General features: G+C 49.5%; 1 protein-coding gene across 1 annotated transcript in view; it reads left to right on the top strand.

Moving 5' to 3' along the window:
- LOC138304187 (sulfotransferase 1B1-like) overlaps nt 1-18,379 on the top strand; it is a 341,978-nt gene that overhangs the window by 175,263 nt on the left and 148,336 nt on the right. The window contains exons 3-4 of the mRNA XM_069244035.1: nt 1,214-1,342; nt 1,921-2,018. Of these exons, the coding sequence (XP_069100136.1) occupies nt 1,214-1,342; nt 1,921-2,018 (227 nt within the window). The remainder of the gene's footprint in view (nt 1-1,213; nt 1,343-1,920; nt 2,019-18,379) is intronic.

Below are 18,379 nucleotides of genomic sequence, written 5' to 3'. Positions count from 1 at the left end.
CCCACTATGTAGGGTACGTGAAAAGTTGAGTATCGGGTAGGGCCATCTGCATAAAAAAATGCCATAGCTTTGATCTGTCGACCCAATCAAAAGATCCATAAAAGAAACGTATATGGGTCATCTTTTTGCAACATTTCAATCATTAGATTTCATTCTTGGGTTCCCAATCCTTCTGTGAATCTAAACTGCACCACGTTAATCACTGTGCCACTCCAGAAAAAATCATTCCTCCTGTAAATGAGGCCTTGTCCTTCTCCAACAGGGGCAGTCCAGCCAGAACCACTGGGCCCAGGATCCCTCTGAACATGAAACGAGCTACCATAGGTAGTTTCAGCTTATTGGAACGCCTTAGTACAATGCAGATTGGTTCACATTGCACACTGAGTAAGGGCTCTTGTCTGGTCATACATGTCGCACTTAGGACATTGTATTGAGAAAAACAAAAAGGTGATGGGTAGTAGCTGCTGCCACTCAACGAGGGTGGCGGGGTGGGGTTTCGGGATGGGGTAAAAAGAAAAAAAAAAAAAAAAAGCTAACCTTTGGGGGAGATGTTTGTCTCCCCTCTGTCCCCGTCTTCTTCCTGTTCCCAGGCAATCACGATGCTGCTGTCACCAGCAACACCAGCGTCTTGATTGGTCTGAGCAACCCGCTTTGCCGCTCAGACAGGGAGTGAGAGCCTGGGCATGTTCTCCACTCGGCTGTGCAATACAGCTGGGTTTATAACATGCAAAGTGCGTGTGTCTGTTTGGCCAGCCCAATACGGCCGGCCAAACAGACATGCACACTTCATAGTGCATATTCCCCTCCTCTGGCCCCCTCCCGCTAGCCCAACCCAGCCCCTTCTCCCATTAAAAATAAAATGATAATGTTGTGTTATTATCATTTTATTTTTCCCTTCCCCACTATCCAGTGGGGGGACGCTTCCCCGCCTTAGCTGAGGGGCCGCCCTTGGTGATGGGAGGAGTGCTTGATTAAATCTAATTCACTGGTAATTAGTCAGGACCGCATCTCAGTTCCTTCTTTTTTTTGGCCTTTATGTCCATTTTTTGTTTCCCACAGTACAGTTATAAAGGGGGCAGAAGACAATCATGCTCCATGCCACGCCAGTGATTGGCTACCAGGGGGCCAAGAAACACTGCCAAATAACAAATAAGTGGTAGGAATCGGTGACTAGCAAAGGGTGGATGTGAAATAACTTGTCCTTGTATTGCAGGCACAACCTGGATGAGCGAGATTGTGGACATGATTCTGCATGCCGGGAATGATGAGCAATGTGGGCGGGACTTCATCTACAACAAAGTGCCCATGCTGGAGTTCTGGGCACCCAATGTGCTGGCTCCGGGTGAGTGACACAGAAAAATCAAGGGAAAGTGTGGGAGCTCTGGGTGAAAGGTGAAGTGATGGGTGTAATGGTACTGGAGCACAGGCTGTCAGAAACGGTGTATGAGTGCTGACTGCTGCGGAGATGAAGGGAGTGATGGAGTCCTGGCTATGACAGAGCTCTGGGGACGGTGCAGAATGAGATGTAGTGCATGATGAAGTGTAAGAGGGTTAAATTGAATTGTGAGAACGAGCGTGCAGTTTAGGCCTTAATGATATGATGTATGAGTGCACGCTGTGGGGATCTGAGGCCAGTAGTGTTCAAAAGCTGGCTCCAGGCGAGCACTAGCACATGGCGTGGGAGTACTCTGATGGAACTATAGATAATTGTGGAGGGGTACTTGGTGTGAGGGGACTTCAGGGATTAGAGTAGAGCACTAGCTGTGGGTGGTAGAGTTGGAAAACTCTGTGGGAGGTGGTACAGAAGTGTTGGCCTCAGGATACTGTGGATGATGGTGCAATATCTTGGGTGATGCACTAATTATGACACTAAATTCAGTTCATTGTGTTTCATTTACACCTGATGTTTCTCTTCTGTAGGGACTAAGACCCTGGAGGAAACCCCATCTCCCCGAGTGATAAAGACGCATCTTCCTGTGTCGCTCCTTCCCAAGTCCTTCTGGGAGAAAAAGAGTAAGGTAAAAAGCAGACAGAGTCACAGGAGGTGACCTGGCAGGTACAGGTGGGAGCAGAGGAAGAGCATCTTGGCTGGGAGAGAATCGAAAGAATTAGCACAATAGATAAAGGCCAGTATTAGAACCAGGAGCTGGTCTGACTGAGGTGCTGGGCTATTGGCATATCATAAGAATGGTGGCTTGAGCGGTGTGAGAGGAACAGTGGCAGCTAAAGGTGACTGGGGATTCTCATCGGCCTTTTGTTACACCACCCTGGAGTATACAATGTTTTTTTACTGTGAGCTGCAGCCAGAATCTTTCAGCTCAGCTCACATATTCTGTTTTGCAGTGATTTTTTTTCTTTGTCCTGATTGCATCTTGTCAGGACTAAACCAAGGAGCCTATATGTGCCATTTCTGGTCTAAGAGGGCCACAGACGATTCTGCTCTTCAGTCAAGGCCTCAGGATCATGTGATTTTATCAGAACTGTTTTGATCATTATACTAGTTATTACAGTTGTGGGGTCCGTTCTTTGTGTAAAATAAGTAGCTGAGCATGTCATTTGCTCTAAAGAGCCGTGACACTTTCTTTGTGCTTGCTGATGCAGACTGCTTGCAGGGAGATGAGTGTGACTGTCCAGTTTGACTGCCTGACACATCAGGTACAGAGTAATTTGTTTTGTCACAACAAAACAGCAAGTCTGGACCCAGGCGTCATACGACACTTTTTTTTTTTGTAGACAGATTTTATTAAGGAAAAGAAAGAAAAGGCAGATATAGAAAACAGTAAGCAAAATAGGCCATGGTGCTTCATAATGCATAACAGGATTATTAGCAGCAGATCATTTCTTTACAGAGCTGAAAACACAGCAGCTATTAGCATCATTGTTCAATAATAATTTCCATTTACCACTGTAGATACTGTCGGTATTGCTATCCCTTCTATCAGTTTTAAGGTTGGGCTGGTCTGTTGCACTCGCCAGGTGAGTAGATGCATGTTCGAGGAGTGGTGACGAGATCGAGATGCGTCTGATAACTAAAACTGTGCTAATTTATTGAGAGTGCCTATTACTCGGCCTATGTATTGCTACCCCTCCCTCACCCCTCAGCTTGCATCCTGTAATGGCGATGTATCATGCCTGGTCGTGCATGGTTGTGTTGGTCGTGTGAAGTATCCTAGTCGCTTTGCTCTGTCTGTGTTGGGTGCAATGCAATTTGACCTCTGTGAGGGTATCAATCTTCAGGTGCGTTGGCCTGTGTGGGGCCGTCCCCGCCCTGGTCCAATTGCTCCCTCTGCAGTTGCTATGATAATCTGATCCCAAGCCTCCTTCATCTCGGGGGACCCCGATCCCCTCCTTAGTTCCGTGTGCAGTGCCGTTCCCTCACTATCTGCCCATTTCTTAAGTTCCCTTCGCCAGTCTCTGAGCTGTAGGCCCCCCGGGCTCTTCCAGTTCCTGGTCAGCTCTCTCTTGGCTAAGATAAATGCAAGGCCTTGGAATCTACTAGTAGCCTTGTTCTTGGGTGTGTGAGGGACCCAATGTAGTAGGCACCTAGCAAGTGTGCGTGCAATCTCAATCTCAATGTTTGCCACCTCCGCAATCAATGTGTCCCAGTAAAATTCCAGCCGGAGGCAGGACCACAGCATTTGGAGAAAATCCGCTGCCTCTGTGCTGCACCGGGGGCATTCCGCTTCTTGTACGAAGTGATCTCGTAATCTAAGTGGGGTAAGGTAAGCCCTGTGGAGCACATAAAACTATATGAGCTGAAACCTAGCGTTACTGGATACCTTGGGCGTTCTTTACAGGATGCGCTCCCAGTCCACATCTGGTATCTGAGTCCCCAGGTCACACTCCCACTTCTGCTTCAGACCGATCAGGGGAGTCCCCTCCACTGCCCTAACCACCCTGTAGAGTCTGGTAACTGCTTTGTGTGTGCATCCTGTAGTTAGTAAATAAGTGCTGAGGCCATACTGGGGGGGGGGTTCAACAGCTCTCGTCCCCCAGTGCCACCCGATGGATTGCGTGAGAGACTGGTGTAGTAGGAAATGACCCTGCGGAAGATCATGCTCTTGCCGAAAATCCTCAAAGGGTAGCAAATTCCCCTCTCAACACAAGTCCCCTCGTAACACCTGCCTTAATCCACGTGAGTAGACTCCTCCACTCCCCACCCCCCCTCCAGGTAGCCAGTGAAGCCAAGATAATGGAATGTCAGGCGAGTACGGCGTGTTCAGTCCCGCCCTCCGGAGGCATTGCCTCCAGCACCTATGGATAACGGCAGCCTCGGCAGGCAAAGCCGGTCCTCCCCCGCTGCATTAAAAAGGATTCCTGCCAGGTCAGCAGCGGGGGAACCACCAGGCCCTCGGCGTTCTCTCCAGTGCCGGCATCCCCCACCCATTGCGCTAGCCATTGCAGCTGTGCAGCGAGATAATAGGCTTCAAAATCAGGCACCGTCAGCCGCCTTCCGCGCGGGGTCTCTTCACCACTCTGCGTCAGCCCCTCCCCATCCCCCATATGAACGCAGTGATCGCCGTGTCCAGTTCTCTAAACAGGGCACGCGGCACCCAGAGTGGTAGTGCCGCAAAATAGTACAGCAGTCGGGGCAGCGCCACCATCTTGAGGAGGGCAACCTGTCCGGACACCGAGAGCGGGAGCAATCCCCAAAAACTGAAGCTCGACCTCAGAGCCCCAGTCGCCCTTCCGATTTGCCATGTAGAATATCTGGCTTGGAGTGATACATTCGCACCACAAGGTATGTGATACAACACGGCTCCCATGTCACTCCGCTCAGTTCTGCCGGCGGCGCAGCCCCCGCCACCATCGGAAATAGAAATGATTTTTGCCAATTGACCCGCAATCCCGATAACTGTCCGAAGCATGCCAGCAGGGCCTGTGCCCCCTCCCTTTCCGGGCCAGTGTGTCGTAAGAATAAGAGTAGATCACGTGTCGCTGGTCGCGCCTGGTCAGGCCTTGGTACTAGGTGGCCGTCCTGAGCAGCCAGCAGCTCCATCGCCAGAGCAAATAGCAATGGAGATAGCGGACACCCTTGTCTGGTGCCCCTGCAAACCAAGTACTGTGCCGAAATGAGTGTGTCCGTTCTAACCCTAGCCTTGGGGTCTGCATAGAGCAGCTTTGTCCATTTAATTAAGCCTTCCCCGAGGCCCATGTGTGCGAGGACCGTGTATAGGTAATCCCACTCCAGGCTATCAAAGGCCTTCTCTATATCTATGGCAAGGAATGCGGACCCCGGCTCCGAAGAGGCTGCTGACTCCATAAGAGATAGTAGCCGGCGTACGTTCTGGGCAGTGCCCCTAATAGGGATGAACCCCGCTTGGTCCGGGTGAACCAGCTGTGTCATGTAGGACAGCAATCTCGTTGCTAGCACCCGACTCAATATTTTATAGTCCGAGTTAAGCATGGAGAGGGGCCTATAAGCCCTGCTATCGTCAGGAGGCTTGCCCGGTTTGAGCAATGGTACGATTAAGGCTTCACCCGTTGAGGCCGGTAGGGGACCGGTCACATATGCCTCGTTATACAACTTCGCCAACTTGGGGGAGAGTGTCCGTGCGTAAGTTGCATAGAACTCGATGGGCAGTCCATCCGTGCCAGGAGTTTTCCTGTGAGCTAGTCCCGCTATGACAGTCCCGATCTCCGACAGCTCGATGGCCCCACCCAGGATTCCACGCGCCTCCTCGTCAGAGCCCGGGGCGGCAGCGCCAATAAGAAATCCTGCAGCTCCGCTCTCATCCCATGGCACGAACTGGTGTAAAGGGCAGTGTAATAGTCGCGGAAGTACGAGTTTGTAGGCTTGGTGATAAAGCTTTTCATCCAGTGGGGTAGTGATCTCCACTATGGGAGTTCCTCTTTTGGCGGGGTTGGCCAACCATGCCATTAGTGCCCCTGACTTATCCCTTTCAGAGTGGGCCCTTGCGATGTACTGTTTATAGTCGAAGCAACTTAGCGTTTCGGTATGCTCCGCTACTTTTTCCCTAGCTGCGCACTCCTCCCCTCGCCTCTCCGGGTAATCCAGTGAGAGTTTCTCCAGTGATCTAAGTTTTTTTTCTGCTACAACGATATCCTGCAGTAAGGACTCTCCAATCCCAATGGAAGCCGCCATGCAACGACCACGCACCACCACCTTGAATGCTTCCCAGAGTGTCAGTGGTGAAGGGGCGGTGGATTAATTGTCCTCGAAGTAGTGGGTTATATGTTCCCTAATCTGTTCTTGGAAAGCGGGGTCGGTCAGCAAGTCAGGCTTAAGCCTCCAAGTAAGTATGCACGTGGCGACTCGTGTCCATGACAAGTGCAGTAGGATCGGGTTATGATCAGAAATGGCTTTCCCCAGTTACTCCATTCCCCACGCCTGCGTGTGCACCTCTTTGGTGCTCAGGAAGGTGTTGAACCGCACATGGAGATCGTGGGCAGCGGAGTAATGAGAATATTCTCTGGCCATAGGGTTAAGAGTTCTCCATATATCTACCAAATGCCACTCTGCCTGCCACTCAGTGATTTTTTTTTAGCAAGCGCATTAATTGGGGATTCCTGCAGCGGTGGGTGGGACCTATCTAAGCTAGGGTTAGCTACGCAGTTAAAGTCTCTCCCGATCAACGCCGAGTGCAGCATGTGAGGCGCCAGCATGGTTGATATTGGGTTAAGGAATGCGCCCTGTTCTATGTTAGGAGCATATACGTTGATCAGCGTTATGTCTCGTCTGTCCAGGCGGTCGGTGGTCACCACATAGCGCCTGCCAGGGTCCGTTAGTGTGTTAGTAGCCTGGAACGGGACCCCTTCCCTGAACCATATCAAGGTGCCCCTTGCGCATGCTGAGTAAGTGGTGTCAAATAATTGACCCCTCCACCTCCTGTGCAGTGCTGCGTCCTTGTTAACCGTCAAGTGGGTCTCCTGTAACATTGCTATATGTGCCCCTCTTCTACTTAAATAGGAATATACCTTGTACCGCTTGGTCATATTATGGATCCCTCTTATATTCCAGGAGATCACCTTATATCCCTGCAGATCACCCATTGCAGAAGCCCTCTTACCACCACCCCTCGCGCAACTGCCACCCGACCTGTTGACCCAGACCAGCACTTCTCGTTGCCATTGTCCCACTACAGGTAAAACTGATAACATTTCCCTCTATAAACAACCAAAACTCCCTCAACTCCCCTTCCCCAGGACAGGAGGTAAAACAGTTCCCCATCCAAACTGTTTCGAACATAAGTCAGTTCTGGGTGGGCAGGCGGAAGAGACCGCTCAAGCCAACCGAGGAATCAAGCCCGTGGCCCGGGGTTAGTCTCTTTGTCTTGCTGCATGCTTCGTGATTCGCGTGGGCCGAGAGTCTGGAGACAGTATGAAAGTTAGAATGCCAATTGCCAGGGCTGGCCATCAAATAATGCAGTCCGAGGTTCCTGGTGTCACTACCGGTAGTTCCAGGCTTGTTACAGCCGAGCCTGCAGACTCCGTCTCCCAGTCTGATCCTCCGGTTCCCCTCGTCGTGTCAGCCAAGCGTGGGCTGCCATTTCCCTGGCTGAAGGAGGCCACCGCCGCTGTGGCTCGGTTCCTCTCCGCCTGTGCTTCCTCCTGCGTGGGCGCCACGGTTCTCCGCCTGTTTTCTCTCGCACCTCAGTGTCTGCTGCGGGGTCTAGGTTCACGGGCACCCCCCCGTTCCTCCAAGCAGTCTCTCAGCTCCTGTGGTGTGCGGAAAAACCGCGCTCCCCGGCCATCCGCCACTCAGCGTGGGAGGGAACAGCATTGCGTAAGAGATATTCAGTTGTCAGAGGCGCTTCTTAATTTCGGAGTACGTTGCCCTTTGTCTCTGCACCTCTCTAGAGAAATCAGGAAAGATACGGATCAGGGAATTCTCAATCCTTATTTCTCCAGCCTTTCTGGCCTGGGCCAGTATGTGGTCCCGGTCTCTGTAATGCAGTAGGCAGGCTATCACTGGTCGCGGCGCAGCGCCCGGAGGGGGAGCCCGCACGGAGACCCTATGCGCCCTTTCAAGGGTGAAAAAGTGTGAAAGGCCCTCTGGCGCAACAGTTTCAGAGATCCAACACAAGAATTCTGGGAGGTTGCGCTGGCCGATTTGTTCGGGGAGGTCTATTATGCAAATATTGTTTCTTCTGGATCTGTTTTCCGCATCTTCAGCTCCGGCCATGAGGATCTCTGTTTGCTTCTCCAACTTAGTAATTACAACCTCAGCAGCTGTCAGCCCGTGACTGAGGGCACCCAGGATCCGCTCCATCGTCGTCACTCTCTCCGTAAGGTGGTGCTGGTCCTCCCGGAGCAGACCTAGGTCAATCGCCAGTGAGTCAATCTTTGTCTCAAGGTTCTCCCTGGAGAATGTGATGGCCTGCATGATATCTCCCAACGAGGGTCCCCCAGGCAGGTCCCCGTCTTCACCAACTCGCAGCGTCTCAGCAGGGGGGGGGGGATGCAGCGCAGGCCCGTCGCACATCTGCTCCGCTCATCGCGTCCTTCTTCTTCCCAGTCTTGCCCATTCTGTGTGTGAGTGGGGGCCGCAATTCTGGGTCAATGTCGCTGCACACCACTTCTAGAGTTACTGGTTATAGTTGCGCAGCTCACCTCTTTGCCCCGTTTGTCAGACAAAGCAGCAAGAGTCTCTCGGCTCGATCTGGCGTCTATTCCAGCCTCGGTCTCCTCCAGGGCCGCAGGCTGGCCCCCAGAGTCCTCCAGCCCACAGGGCTCGCCCCTCGGCTACTTTGGAGGGAGGGTGTGCCTCTCAGGGGCCCCACTACCCACCAGGCCGCAGGATGCACTCCCCTCGCTCTCCTGCAGCCTGACTGCTCCTCAGGGACCCCCGCGGTCGTGCGGGGCCCCCAATGTCAGCAAGGTGGTCCTGGTATGTGCCTCGGGCTTAGGTCACCCCAGTCCGCCCCTCGCCGATCAGGCCAGGCCCACGCCGATTCTCTGGAGCCCGGTGCGGCCACCAGTTAAGGGACAGGCGGCTCTAGGCCTCCACCACCTCCGTCCCCGTCCAACACTCCCCGCGGCACAGGAGTCAACCCAGCTTAAGTAGCAGTCTCCCCCCCTCGTCAGGCGCCTGGCTGGCGTGAGTCCGTCCGGGGGTAGAGTCCGCTTAATGCAGCGCGACTGCCGTCTCAGGGTCAGGCGGTGCGATTTCGGCTTGGTCGTCTCGCTCCGAGCCCAGTTTTTCGGGCGGGTGACCTCCAAAAACCTGGGCTCCCGCCCTCCGAGCCTCTCCTGACAGGAGGTGCTGCCGGTGCCTTGGGCAGTGCAGTCAGGATGGGCTGTGAACGGAGGTCCCGGGCAGGAGCTCTCCCTCGTGGCTGCTCACCCCAGGAGCGTCAAGCCAGGCGTCACACGACACATGAGGCGCTGAGATGCTCCAGAGTCTCCTAGCACATTTGTCCATCATTCTTGGGTCATGCCATGTGGCACTGGTGTGGCGCGCTGTGAAGGCAGAAGAGTGTGAGAGAGAACCTCGGATCATGGTGCAGCAGCTCTAGCCTGCCCACCCCCTCAAAACAGGGCTGCTTTAGGCATTGGCGAGCTCGGTTTATGCAAGGTCCGCACTCAAATGGTAATTTTATGACTGCTTTTTCATCATACAGTGGAGGAAATGAGGCCACATCCAGCCTGCCTCCAGTGTGGACTGCCGTCTCAGGGTTGTGAGAACAACCATCCCTCATAGAACTATATCAAGGTCTGGAACTCCATACAAACAGTACCAAGTACCGAAGCATGACAGCTTGTGCTCGGCTGAACTATTCAAAATACAAACCAATAAAACACAAAGTAACTTCCACCTGGTACGAATGAATGATATAATAACTTTATAATTCAGTACACATATAGTACATCACCTTCCCCTTTTTAGGAAAACAAAACCACAGAATAAGCCAAGTAATCGTTAAATCTTGAAGGAAGAGCAGCATTGTGAGAAGATCTGTTGATACCAGAAGATTTGTTTGTACCAGAAAATAAATTGGTATGATATGTGTAACAGTTAGCATCATTACCAAAATTGAGTTATTTTCTGCATCTAATGACATCATTAAAGACATCATCATAACAACAACACAACACCATCTAATGATAAGTTTTTATCTGAAAGTGTTGGAGGTTGAAGGCAAATGCAACTTAACCCACCAAGAGCTGTCAATTTAGGAATTACGCCCTTTTTAGTCTATAATAGCTTGAATCTTGACAGCTTGTTCAGGAGACACCTTTACTAAATTCCTTTTGCTCCACCAACCTCTGCCATTGATTATTGCAGAGCCCCTGGACAACCTTTCAATGTGTGCAGGCTCACAATATTTTGATTAATCTTTCCAATATCTTTATGGGTTTCTTTATTTAAAACTCACCCACATTCAGTGGAACCTCCTTGACACAGTGTTTCCTATCAAAACTATCTTTCGCGTGACTCTGTACTTCTTCAACTCTAGAGGCTACACCTAGTGAGAAATGACAAATGGGCAATTTATTTTTGCTTATCTCTCTCACCCAATCTGTACAAACTGATGATCTTGGGAATCTCTTGCACAGCCGCATGAATAGCGAAACAGCAGTTGTTCTGTTTGGCGTTACAAGTTATAACCAGGCTTTTTCTTTCAGAAAGCTCCAAACCTCAAAGCCAGTAAATAGAGCTGTCTGCACACCTTCTTTTAAAAATCTATTCATGCACTGTACCAAACCATTTGAAAAAGGTGAATAAGGAGAAGTCTTGAGATGTGTAATGTGGAAATGTCAACTCCATGAATATATTGGGCCTTAAACACAATGTTGTATATCAGACACTCTGACACAAAACCCCTCAACAGCTGAAGAACATTTAAATTTCTCACTGTCTGTTCACCATAATGATCACGAGATATTACCCACATTGGAAAAACACCTTTCTGTTCGCAAAGTGCCCTCCCTATAGAACCACAACCACCACCAAAGCAAAAAACGAAAAAAAGGCAATAATATGAGCCCCATCTTTCAACTCATCTGGCCAACCTTCTACTCACCATCGTTCTTGCCAGTCATTACCAAAGCCTGCCGCACCAGCAGCATCAGAAAAAATGTGAATGGACAATTTGGCCTCATCTCCCAATCCTGGCATGGGCAGTCCAATAAGGTCTTTCAAAAAAGTCTGCCAAAATCTCAAGTCGGCCTTCACACCTGCATCAACCTCGCCCTGTGATGGGCCAACAAAGTGCCCAACAAAGACAATCCCAGCTGCCTGCAAAAGGCACAACCCCCTTGTAGGAAAGAGGCCCTTTTAGTGTGGTTACCCCCCTCCCCACCGTTTGCCTGGTATTGATGCTAACTTGACTGTGTGTGTGCTGGGATCCTGCTAACCAGAGCCCAGCACCAGTGTTCTTTGCCTGAACTGTACCATTGTTTCCACAATTGGCACACAGCTAAGTCCCTTTTAAAAGATACCAGTGGTACCAAGGGTTCTGTGGCCAGGAGAGCCACTAAGGCTGCAGCATGTATTGTGCCACCCTAAGGAACCCTTCACCTAATACATGCCCACTGCCATTGCAGATTGTGTGTGCTGGTGGGGAGAAAAAGGTAAAGTCGACATGGCACCCCTTCCAGGGTGCCGTGCCCACAAACTACAGCTATATTAAGTACTTGCACTGGGAGTTTGTCATTACGAACTCCAGAACTGCATGATGGCTTCACTGAAGACTGGGAAGTTTGATATCAAATGTCTCAGCACAATAAACCCACAGGGATGCTAGTGTTGTATTTACTGTAAAATTCACACAGAGGGCATCTTAGAGATATTTTACCCAACCCTTAAGTGCAGGTCTGACCAGTCTGTGCCAGCCTGCCACTAACAGATATGTTTCTGACCCCATGGGGTGAGAGCCTTTGTGCTCTCTGGCGTCAGAAACAAAGCCTGCTCTGGGAGGAGGTGCTTCATACCCCCCCCCCCCCCCAAGCAGGAACTGTAACACTTGGCCGTGAGTCTGAAAGACTCAGACCTCCTGTTACAGTGCCCCAGGACACTCTTGGTAGTGGAAATGCCTGTCCCCCTGGACTAAGCCTCAATTTTGGCAACAGGTGCGATGGGAAAATTAGGTACAACAAGGAGGAGTGACCACGGCACTTGGGACCACCCCTAAGGTGTCCAGAGCTGAAGTGACCCCACCCCCCTCCTTGCAGAATCCTCCATCTTGTTTTTGGAGGAGAGGGACCAATAGGGATTGGAATGTGCCTCCCTCCCCAAAGGGAATGGGCACAAGAAGGGTGTAGCTACCCTTGGCACAGTAGCCATTGGCCACTGCTCTCCGATCCCTGTTACACCCCTAAACCTGGTATTTAGGGGCACCCCTGAACCTTACTCACAAGATTCCTGGTGACCTCGAGAAAAAAGAAGGGCTGCCAAGCCGACCCCAGCAGTGAACTCTTCAGACGTCAACTGACTTGGTCCCCAGCCCTACCGGCCTGTCTGCAGGTCAAAGACCTGTGCTCCAAGAAGGTGACACATCCCGCAGGACCAGCGACCACTACAAACCACCTGAGGACTGCCTACCCAGCAGAGGACAAAGAACTCCAGAGGACAGCGGCCCTGTCCAGAGGAAACCTCCAGAACCGCCCCATATTCGCGAGCCCTGCCCACTCTACACCCCACACACACGGGCCGAGTCCAGGTGACCCACTGGTCCAGACAAGGTCACCAGGTGATTCCAATCTCAAAGCCAGCCTGAATCCTGAGGATCGCCCTGAGCCTCACTAGATCCGATGAAGATACCCAACACCCAATGAGACCCCTGCGGCCTTGGGGAATCTGACCGATAGTCCAGCAATGTCCAGTGGGCGCCTCCCCTACCTTGGACCCAGCATGCAGCATCTTTTGTGATCCCCCCTGGATTCACCTCATTGAAAAGCACTGAACTTCCAGCTCTGTATTTGCTCCAGGCCGCCACTGAGGATGTGTGTTTGGCTTCCCCTGTGCTGACCTAAACTCCCCAGGCCTGTGACCTGGAACCGTGGTTACTTACCGGCAATCTTCTTTCTACTGACACCAATTTTGACCTCTGCACCCAGCTGGCCCGTGCTGCTGGTGGTGCACTTTTAAGGTCAGCATAAACTGTGACCTATGGACATCATTACCCCCAAAGGCTGGAATCGTAAGTCGTGTACTTACCTGTTAACAGTGCTAACTCTACTCTCTCCACCCAGGACTCTATTGACTCCTATGAAAAATGTTACTCTCAACTGTTGAAAAAGAAGTGTTGCTTGTAAGCTGCTTTATCTGCAAAAACCAAACTACATTTGATACATATGCTTGATACCTATTGACAACTGTACTAACCTACAACAAAGACCTTCTGGTTCTAGAAATAAAGTAACAAAATATATTTTTTGCTATATGAAACAGTTGGCCTGGAGTTAGTCATTGAGTGTGTGACTCATTTCTGGACTGTGTGCATACAACAAATGCTTTGCACTACCCTCTGAGTAGCCTAACTGCTCAACCACACTACTACAAAAGCGAGCATTAGTATTATCTACTTTAGCATCTGTCAAACCTCTGGGGAACCCTTGGACTCTGTGCACACTTTACCTCATGTTGGTATAGTATATACAGAGCCAGCTTCCTACACCCCCCTCACAGCCCTGCAAGCAAAATTGCGCCCCCCCTTTTATCAACACATGAATGTTCTGCTTAGACATCATCACCTTCAACAATTCCAACAACTTCACCTTTCTGTCTATACTGCCATTTTCATGGAATCCAGCTCCATGCCCAAAAAGGTGAGACATGTACTGGGCCCAACCGTCTTCTCCAAGGCCAGAAGCACCCAGCACATCCCTCCTCAAGTCATTAAGTGTACCCAGTATCTTCGCGCACTCATCCAGTTTCCCTTGATTGGCAAACAAGAAGTCATTCAAATAATGAGTCTTGGACTTCATACCACTGACACAAATAAACAATTCCTGCAGATAAGTACTAAAAGGCTTAAACAGAATAAGAAATGGAACACCACGTGGGCAAAGCCTTATCAATATAGAACTGTCCTCCGAATTCAATGCCTGTCAATTCAAAATCAGTCGGGTGCACTGGTAAGAGCCGAAAGGCTGACTTCACCTCACAATTCAGATTTAAAGTGTCCAATCGTAACTTTCTCATCACTGCCACTGCATCATCCACTGTTGCATACCTCACTGAGCTCAGGGACTCTGAAATAAAATGATTTATTGATTGTCCTTCTGGCCACGACAGATGCTGAATTAACAGATACTCACTTGGCTTCTTCTTGGGGACCACACCAGTAGGTGAAATCATAAGCATTTCCAATGACAATTCTGAAAATAGCCTTGCCATACAACCCTCAGCCACCTTTTTCATCAATTTTGCTTGAACCATTACTTGATATCCCGTTATTGATTGCAAATTCTCACCCTGCCGTCTCACTCTGGGCCATTCATAACTCAGTCTAAAACCAAACTCAAAACCATGAATCAGGAACAAGTTTTCCCTTGTGCTCCCCAAAACCCCCACCCAGTTCCTGAAATGTTCTACTCTAACTGGTATATGAGCCTTTGCCCATACTGCTGGTGCCTCTCCCTCTTCCTCTGACATTCTCCTCCCTCTTCCTCTGTCATCCTGCTCCTGGTGCCTCTCCCTCTTCCTCGGTCATCCAGCCCCTGACAATTACTGCTTTGTACTCCCTGCACCAACTGGTTGCTGGTCACACTGCAGCACTGGGTGTTTTTCCCTACACTTTGCAGTCATGCTGGGAGAGGCAGTGCTCCCTATTGCAGACCCTCCTTGTTAAAGGCCCAGCAAACCACAGACTGTCCTGCCTGCCCTCTGCCATAGCTACCCACCCCTTCCATATTGGGACGCTGCTGAAATGGTTTATAAACCAGAGGCCACGTGCTTGTCATGTATGTTGTAGGACCCTGCCTTTCGGAACCCATTGTCTGTAGGAACAGCTCATTGTTTAATTGAGCCCATATCCCTTTCACATCTTCTGCAAACGGGCCCATAATGCACCCACACCCACCATCCAAAATTGAGTTATGTTTTGAGAGCTACATCGATATACTTAAAGAAAGCCACACAGCGTTTCTGTCAGTAAAGGTTAGCATAAATTAAAAATGCTACTGCACAATTTTCAGTGGTAATTGGGACTCTGTTCGTCCGAGCTAGCTCCCATTCCTCTTCCTTAGACCCTTCTTTTCTCTCACCTCTACATAACAACTTGAACATTTTCACAAATTCTCCTTTCCAAATGTGCTCCTTGGTGGTTGCCGTCAGGTGCGCCTGAAAATGCACATTTAGGGCACTTTTTTAACCTTTAATTCCTTGCTTTCTTTCTTCTTCTCCCCGTCTTTTCTATTGGAACCAACCTCCTGCAGTGCATTCTTCGCTTTGCCTAGCTGCTCCCTTGAAGGCCTCCGCCTTAGATGTTGACCCTGACTGTGCAGCCTCCCTCATTGCTGTACCTTAGCACTGGACATACTGCCCTTTCCTTTCCATCACATCTGACACCCACAGACCTTTTCAACATATCCAAAACACCTTTATCAGCCTTATCTGGTGTTAGGATAGAGGCTCCTGCTGAAGCCTGCCATCATGTCCCCGGCTGACTCTCCTCCCTTGAAGATGTTGGCTCCTTATCAGTTTTCTTAGATCTAAGGCTCTACAAAATACCAACTTCTCCCTTTTGGTTAGTACTGGCACATCTGTGAAACCATTTACTAGGCGCTACTCACCAATTCATCTCATTGCCACAAACTTCATCTATAATCTAACCCTCTTCCACTTCATCATCACTATAATCCATCAAAGTATTGCCAAACCACTCGCTCACCATCACGCTTGTTCCAGGCACTTTGCCATCCCTAACACGCCCCATCGCCAAACTCATCCAAACATTTCAAATCCATTGCCCTGGTCATCTTCTGGAAAGAGGGCTCAGTAAGCCGCCCCCTACCCCCCTGTTCCAAACGATGGTCCTACGTCATCCCAAAGCCGGCCCATTAAACCTGGTCTCTAGCTTCAGTGCTGTGTAAGCGAGCTGCACAAAAGTCTCCCTGTTGGGTATGGTATCCCCTCTCCTCCCGCCATATAACTAGCGACGTACCCATCTGGTCCAGAGGCTCCACTCATTGCACCACCTCCGTATAAGTTTGCTCTCCAACAAACCAAAGCAAGCATAGTCTCTATGTGATACCACCCCAAAGCGCCATAGGGGTCAAAGAGAGGGTAAAACTTGGCTTTTGCGTTCTCCCCCAACCTGCCCCCAGCACCTTCCATTTGTCCAAACCTGTCGAGGCTCTCTCCCAACTCCAATGTTCCCTCAGTCTCCAAGATGCTTATACTCCCCTTGAGTATTACCTTCTGGTGGCTGCTTATGAAAATGAGTACTTGCCGGTCCTGTGGGTTAAGGCCCGCCTGTGCTGCCTTCTGCTGTAGGCATGTCTCGTATTATGTCAGAATACAGGCCCCTACCTCTCACACCTTCCCAACAGCAATGGGTGTGTCATGGACCCGCTGCTCAGCCATGGACAAATCGAACGGCAAGGCCCTACACCCCTTTGCATCGCCTACCAGTGGTTCCCAACCTGTTGACTCCTGAGGACCCCCACTGAATCTCTTCTGAAAGCCGGGGACCCTCAAGGAATTGTATGATTTAAATTTCAAACGTTATAACAGTAATTCGCAAAAAATACACAAACAAGTACACACCAAACAAATACTAAAGATTTTAATATTCTATATAGAAAATATATTCAGAAATCAAAAAAACATTATGAGAAAGTTGGTGCTCCATCTTGGCGACTAACTATTCAATGTTTGGTTTGGTTTCGGAAAGTTGAATCCTCAGGCCAGGTTCTACATTTTCCAAGCACAAGCGATTTCTGTATTTATTTCTAGGCACATAAGATTTGAGGAAGCTTTTTCACGTAAATGCATACACATACATGCCAACATTTTAGAAGAGGAAAGTGGGAGATTTAAAATAAAATATTTAGGAGAATGTATTTCCCCCAGGCACGTCTACTGAAGCAAAGTTCATCTCAGGTAGGAGACAACCTGAATCGGGTTTATTGGCATGCATGCATAAAGTTGTCTATTTAGCAGTATGAGGCTCTTGCCAGGCTGGACTGGGAACCCAAAGCATCCCTGGCAAATTTTGTCAGACCAGCCCCCCTAGGGTACATAGCGAGTACAGCGATCAAGCCTGACCACTACAAAGCGGGGCTTGGGGGGAGACCCCCTAAGAAAATGTGGGAATGAATGGTGCATTCTACAACACATTTACCATTATATATTCAATTGTATTAGCTTTTAAAGCATAGTAAATGATGAGTTTACTGTGCACCAGGATACAGCAATATTTGTTGGAGCTCTTCAAGGATTCCCTCACTATTACTCTCCATAGCCCCTCTTTCACATGCATGTCATTTGTTTTATAGTGCCTCTCTTACCAGCATAGGGTTTGGAGCATTTTACATCACACACACACACACATACAGAGACAATGAATCTTACTTGTGTAGATTAGTGTATAGAAAACGTTACATAAAGGATGTCAACCATACTGGTAGGCATTTCTTTTTTTGGAGTGCTTAATTTGGAGATGCACAAACTCAATATTCAGAACATAACACAGTGGTTAGCATTGACTCTAATTATAAGAATTTAATTCTACCCTAAAAAACCCTTTCGTTATCAGGATAACGAATTACTGGGAAAAAATATATCTTTCTGACTTGTACCATGCAGTTTGCATGCAGCTCTTTGAGTACAGTTCATAGCTCATTGTGCTAGATTACGATTTTAACTTATGAATTGCACAGTACTAAAAGAATTGCTGTGACAAAAGCAGTAGCCCACTGAACTATGCACAAGAAATATGGTTCTATGATATGCACGATATACATTCTTTGCGACAGGCATATTAACCATCTGCGCTACCTTAGATGAGTCAAAACTGTCACCAGACAAAACTCCCATATCTCTACAGCAGGTACATTAATCAGCAGAGTTATATTGGCACTTTTATTGTTGCCCGAAAACTGTTGAATACCCAACGAACTTTGCAGTGCTTTTAATACTGATGCACAGATCAAATATGAAAACACTTGTGTTTCTTTCAAGAAGCCACAGCTGGAGAAATGCCTTCCTGGCAGCCCCAGGCCCTGAGCTGCACAAACGCTGTTCAGCCTCAAAACAAGAAGAGGTGCAGCTGTTCTGCAGAATGCTTAGGTAGGTGCTGTAGACCTGTGGCCCCTCTGGGAATGTGTCACGGACCCCTGCGGGTCCACGGTCGGGAACCTCTGGCCTACACAACCTGGAGCTCTGCCCCCTCGCGAGGCTAGGCGGCACTGCCCCCTTCCCGGCCACACTGGCTCAGTGTACCCACCTCCCCCGAGGACACAAGTA

The sequence above is a fragment of the Pleurodeles waltl genome, chromosome 7, assembly GCF_031143425.1.
Source record: "Pleurodeles waltl isolate 20211129_DDA chromosome 7, aPleWal1.hap1.20221129, whole genome shotgun sequence".
NCBI lineage: Eukaryota > Metazoa > Chordata > Amphibia > Caudata > Salamandridae > Pleurodeles > Pleurodeles waltl.
Note: the sequence above shows the minus strand (reverse complement) of the source record. Positions and strands in the feature narration are given on the sequence as shown.